Here is a 6,137-nt window from a genome sequence, read left to right on the forward strand (position 1 = left end):
TACTTCTCTTGCATTATTTATGGTCCTTCTCACACCACAGCTAACATGATCTTTTTAAAATATTAGTCAGGCTATGTCATTCTCCTGATGTTTAAAAATCCTGAAATTGCTCCCTGTTTCATTCAGACAAAAGTCGAAGTCCTTACAATGGTCTAGTTATTAGTCTAGTGCTTTTATTTTATATCAATATTAATAGGAGAGTTCTAAACAAGGTAGCTTTTGAAATCTCCCATTTCACTCTCAAAAACTTACTCTGATTTTAGGAAAACCATCTAATATTGAAGAAAAAAACTATAAGAAAAATTAGTTATTACTAATTTTTAAATAGTATAAGAAGGCAAACATAGGGTTAAAACTTGAGGTCTGTGTCTGTTCCTTGTATGAAAAGCAGTAATCTGAACCCATTTATTGAATGTCTCAAAGTATTTTTCTTCCTTTTTTTGTCTGAAAGTTGATTCCTTGATTTTTAAGTATCCATACAGAAGTTAAAAAAAAAGATTTTCCATTGAATATGTTATTATTTGGCTTTAAATACTCATATGCATTCACGTATTCAAAAAATGAATAAATAATTATTTAGATAGCATGTATTCTTACCCTAGAAAACTTATTTTTATTAATAAAAGTAACAGAATGGAGATTGGCAATAATTATCCACTGTAACTGATCTAATTTTTGTCATTCTTGATGCAAAAAGCTCACTAACAAGTGGAGTTACACATGAAGAAGCCAGACCTAATAAGAAAAAAAGAACATTCTAGATTATGTGAGGAATGAAGTGAAATCACAGCTTCCATCCTAGCATAGTAATATGAAAACTGAATAGAAAGTCAATTACAAGAAAAAGAAAGAACATTGAAGATATTACTATGCATCTCACAGGATCACCAACATTTTATGTCACATTTCAGAGCTTCTTTTAAACTGAGAAATATGTCCACAGTATCTTGAGAGAATATTATGTGTATGACAGAATATGAAAGAAAAAGAAGAAAAGACTTATTTTTACATACCTAAATGTGTAGCAATTTCATATTTTATAATCTGAATTTTTCAAATCTTTAAAAATAGAATATTTTTCCCACTCCAGTCTTTCCTTTATTTCCCTCCCTTACTTTTAGTTAGAATTACATTTTATGTGCCTATAAAGAAACGTGTTTTTTTATAAATCTGAGTCTTAAGTACACAATCGCTAATATAAATTATGACGTTACTCAGTGAATAAATGAATATACTGCTGGTACACAACCTAACAGTTGCCACATATTTTGTTATGTAATAGTAGTTCCATTTTATGGATAAAGAAACACAAGACATAAAAAGGTTAAATGCATTGCTCAAGGAGGAGCATCTTACTAGTCAATAGGGTGAGTTTGTAAATGTAGCTATGTCCAGTTCCAAAATTTGTAGCATCGTTTCCACACATAACTTATATATCAATGTGCTACAATTATTATTAACTGCATGGCATTATGCCATAAACTTCACACATTTCTCCCACCCCAACTTGTTCTTTCTTCTACCTTCCCTATCAGTTAAGGGTATCAGCTATATCATTATGTAGAAACTAGAATTAATCTTCAATTCTTCATTGTGCTATACCCCTGCTGTGCTGTCAGTGAAGCGTCAGTTACCCATTTTACCCCCAAAATAGCTCTGCCATCCCTCCTATTGGCTGCTCTAGCACTACCCTGGATCTGGACCCGTTCATCTCAGGAAACAGCACGTTGAGGAGAGAGATGTGTACATCCTCAAAATCAGTTTTGGTCACTGGGATAATTCAACTTCCGTTGGCTGCTCTAGCACTACCCTGGATCTGGACCCGTTCATCTCAGGAAACAGCACATTGAGGAGAGAGATGTGTACATCCTCAAAATCAGTTTTGGTCACTGGGATAATTCAACTTCCCTTTATCCCTGAGGCTGAATACTGCACAGGCACTGAAAAAGGGGTCATCAGTGTTGTATTTTAAATCATGAATAAGGACTGTTCCCTAATATCAAGATGAGAAAGTCAACTCCTAGTGGGAGAAGACACTCAGTATTATCCACAGCCTCAGCTGGGCAAAGCTCAGTCAGCATCTTCCAGATGGACAAAGGGTTTGGTCTTCATCAGTCCTCTAATAATCACCTACTGCTTAAACAACTTGACATTGAAGTTCCGCTGGAAATTGACAGTAGATTCTGTTCACGCTCCTCCCCCCTAACACCATGCGGTATCATTCAATACAAGCTTCTCAGTGTCTCCTCCAGTCACTTTCCTCTTTCTTGTTCCCATTCCCTGATGATTCAGTTGCCATGATTTTTTCCCTGTCTGCCAACTTTTGTTCCAATTTTCCCATTTCTCACTAGCATTCTTACCTTTTAGTAAACATATTCCCCATCTCAGCCTCTGGAAAAATATTTCTCCCATTTTCTTGTCTCATAAATATTTCTTCCCTAAACTCTATGCTTCAATTGAGGCTTCTATAATAGAACCTCATCATTTCTAAATAACCTAGATGATACCAGAAAGGAAAGGAAGGCACTCATCTTCCTGCCCATTATTAGGGACCTCAGATCACAATTTCAACTTTCTTTCAAAACCCCCTTTGTCTTAGACACTCAGACTACCCACATATACCCCTCCCGGTCTTATAGTATCATTTAAACTTCTATTGATAGCTTCAACATCCAAATTAAAATTTTTCTCACCATGAGCAATCCTATGTTTTCCTTAGCCACTTTCTTATTTATTTATTTTTTCCAGTATGTGCAATCTATCCAGGATTTGAGCTCACAGCTCCTTGACCTTAACATATTCAAGAAAATGTGTGTACATTACATTTCAGTGATCACTCCCCAAATTCCTGGGACCTCATCATTACCGAGAACAGGCCAAATTTAAAATTGTAAGCAACTCTATACTTTTAGCTCTCTCTTTCAAATATTTCCTTTAGCCTTTGAGAAAATTTAAATTCGTAAAGCATTCTGGAAACCACCTATTTTCTAATTTCATCCTCCACGACTTCCCCTATCAACTTGACCTCATCTTTTGTTCTACCATCACCATTTCTCAGACACGCCTAATCTTTTCATGCACGTACACTCTTGTCCATGCACTTTTCTCTTTCTGGAATATTCTCTTTTAAATCTTTATCGCACTGCAACTAACCTATTCCTTAAGACGGTTTTGAGTTATTTTCTGCCTTCTTGAACTCCCTAAGACAACATTAGTCATTCTCTCCTCTACACTTATTGTAACTTGAGAGTAAATTCTCAAGTTATTGTAATATTTAAAAATAAATCACATGTCAAAATTATAAGAAGTAATTCCCATAGATCGAGTAACATGTCTCATTACTCTATGTATTTCTATTGTATTTCCATTTTTACAAGATTAAACAAAAAATTTCAAGATGATACCTCAATGCGAATAGTTAAATAATTTTGTCCCAGACCATTACATTACAAAAACATAATTGTAATTGAGTGTATAATGCTAATTATATCTTTTATTTTCAGGATCAATTTTCCTCTTGAAATAAAGTCACTTCCAAGGGAATCCATGCTTACTATAAAATTGTTTGGGATTGTCTGTGCAACCAACAATGCAAATTTACTGGCCTGGACCTGTTTTCCATTGTTTCCAAAAGAGTAAGTATATCATTTGTGATTAACAAAGCTCCCATTTCAATAAAACCTCTTTGGAACTAAACATTTTGCAGCATATGGCATAATAAGAAAATCAAAAAGACATTTTATTCTGAAATTGAGGTAGCTCAGTATAAATCATGATTATTGAAAACAGAATTGAAAAGCAGAAATGTAGAACAGCTTTAGAAAAACAAGTCTCATGCTCAACTTCTCAGTTGGGTCATTTACAATGAAAAGGTATTAGCATGACCAGCCAGATTCTCTGGAATTAGTGATTCAAAATGATTTAGATTAATGCTGTCATTTAGAAACAATGTAAATCATTCTGGATAAAGTAAAATTATATGATGTAACTGCTTATTGACTTTTCATTGCCAAGAAAAAATGTTTAGTAATTTTAACATGATTTTTTCTGAAAAGTAAGCCAACTATGACTTCAGATATTCTCTCAGAACTATCGGCAACTGCAAAATTAACTAGTTTAATCATAAGCCTTGAGAACTATTAATACTTAGAATACTTGATAAAGTCAAGTACATGATTTTCTATGCTATTAAGGGAAAAATATTTTTTAAAAAATCAGCTTAGTTATTTTTACATGGCAAGACTTGCTTTAGAATCAAATGGTAAAATTCAGGATCTACAAAAAATTAGAACTTACAGTGTTATGTTAATATTGTTACAAAGTATGTTTCTGCTCCTGCTGTTTTAAAATGATTTGGTAGTATTTTTAACAATAATATACTGTATATTTCAAAATACCAAGAAGAGAGAATTTTGAATGTTTTCATCACTAAGAAATGATAAATATTGAGATGATGGATATGCCAATTACCCTAATTTGACTATTGTACATTGTGTACATGTATTGACATGTCACACTGTACCTCATAAATATGTACAATTATTATGTGCCAATTAAAAATTAAGTAATTAAACAAAAATAAAATATTAAATCTGTCACATAATAAATATTAGCTAATATCAAAAAACAAAAAAGTTCAACTTTTCAAACTATACTACAATATATTCAAACTATATTCAGACTTTTTCAAACTATATGACAAAGCTATAGTAACCAAAAGAGCATGGTACTGGCATAAAGACAGACACACAGACCAATAGAACAGAATAGAAAACTCAGAAATCAACCCACCTGTTTACAACCAACTGATCTTCAACAAGGGCAGCAAGAACATACAGTGGGGAAAGGAGAGCTTCTTCAATAAATGCTGCTGGGAAAACTGGATATCCATATGTGGAAGAATGAAACTTGATCCACACCTCTTGCCATACACAAAAGTCAACTCAAAATAGATTAAATACTTAAATATAAGACATGAAACTTTAAAACTCCTAGAAGAAAACATAGGGGAAACACTCCAGGATATAGAGCTGGGCAAATGCTTTATGAATAAGACCCCAAAAGCACAGACAACAAAAGAAAAAATAAACAAATGGGACTATATCAAACTAAAAAGCTTCTGCACAGCAAATGAAATAATCAACAGAGTGAAAAGACAATCTACAGAATGGTAAAAATATTCACAAACTACACATCCAACAAGGGATTAATATTCTGAATATACAAGGAACTAGAACAACTTTACAGTAAAAATACAAATAATCCAATAAAAAATTGGCACAGGAGCTGAATAGACATTTCTCAAAGGAGAACATACAAATGGCCAACAGGTACATGAAAAAAATGCTCAACATCACTAGTCATCAGCGAAATGCAAATCAAAACCACTTTGAGATATCACCTCACCCCAGTTAGACTGGCTATTATAAAAAAGAGAACAACAAATACTCACAAGGATGTGAAAAAAGGGGAACCTTCTGAACTGTTGGTGGGATTGTAAATTAGTACAGCTGTTGTAGAGAACAGCAGTATGGAGGTTCCTCAAACAACTACAGATTGAACTACCATATGATCCAGCAATCCCACTGCTAGGTATATGTCTAGAGGACTGGAAATCACCATGTCAACATGATACCCGCACCCTCATGTTTATTGCAGCTCTATTTACAATAGCTAGACTATGGAACCAACCTACATGTCTGTCAATGAATGACTGGATAAGGAAAATATGGTAAATACACACAATGCAATAATACTCAGCTGTAAAAAAAATTAATGAAATTCTGCTATTTGCAGCCACATGGATGAGCTTGCAGAAAATTATGCTAAGTGAAACAACCCAGGCGCAGAAAGAGAAATACTGCATGTTCTCACCCATAAGTGGGAGCCAAATCCATAAATAAACAAATAAACAATAAAGAGTGATAGAGAGAGAAAAAGAAACAACAATTACAATAGTATGTTGAACTTTTAGAAGGAGAGAAAAGAACTGTGGTTACTAGAGGTGGAAAGGAGAGGGCAGGGGGGGAAGGAGAAAAGGGAGTTAATGAGGAATTGGTTAATGGACACAAAGAAGGATGACATATTGCAATAATGAATAAGCTAACTATCCTGATCTTACCATCACCCATTGTATA

General features: G+C 33.7%; 1 protein-coding gene across 1 annotated transcript in view; it reads left to right on the top strand.

Annotated features, from left to right (window-relative positions):
- The window catches only part of LOC103598708 (phosphatidylinositol 4-phosphate 3-kinase C2 domain-containing subunit gamma-like), a gene marked incomplete at its 3' end in the record, with an annotated part of 252,245 nt that overhangs the window by 109,294 nt on the left and 136,814 nt on the right, over positions 1–6,137 (top strand). The window contains exon 13 of the mRNA XM_008582754.1: positions 3,504–3,635. Within this exon, the coding sequence (XP_008580976.1) occupies positions 3,504–3,635 (132 nt within the window). The remainder of the gene's footprint in view (positions 1–3,503; positions 3,636–6,137) is intronic.

This window comes from Galeopterus variegatus, unplaced genomic scaffold, assembly GCF_000696425.1.
Source record: "Galeopterus variegatus unplaced genomic scaffold, G_variegatus-3.0.2 Scaffold2716, whole genome shotgun sequence".
In the NCBI taxonomy this organism is placed as follows: domain Eukaryota; kingdom Metazoa; phylum Chordata; class Mammalia; order Dermoptera; family Cynocephalidae; genus Galeopterus; species Galeopterus variegatus.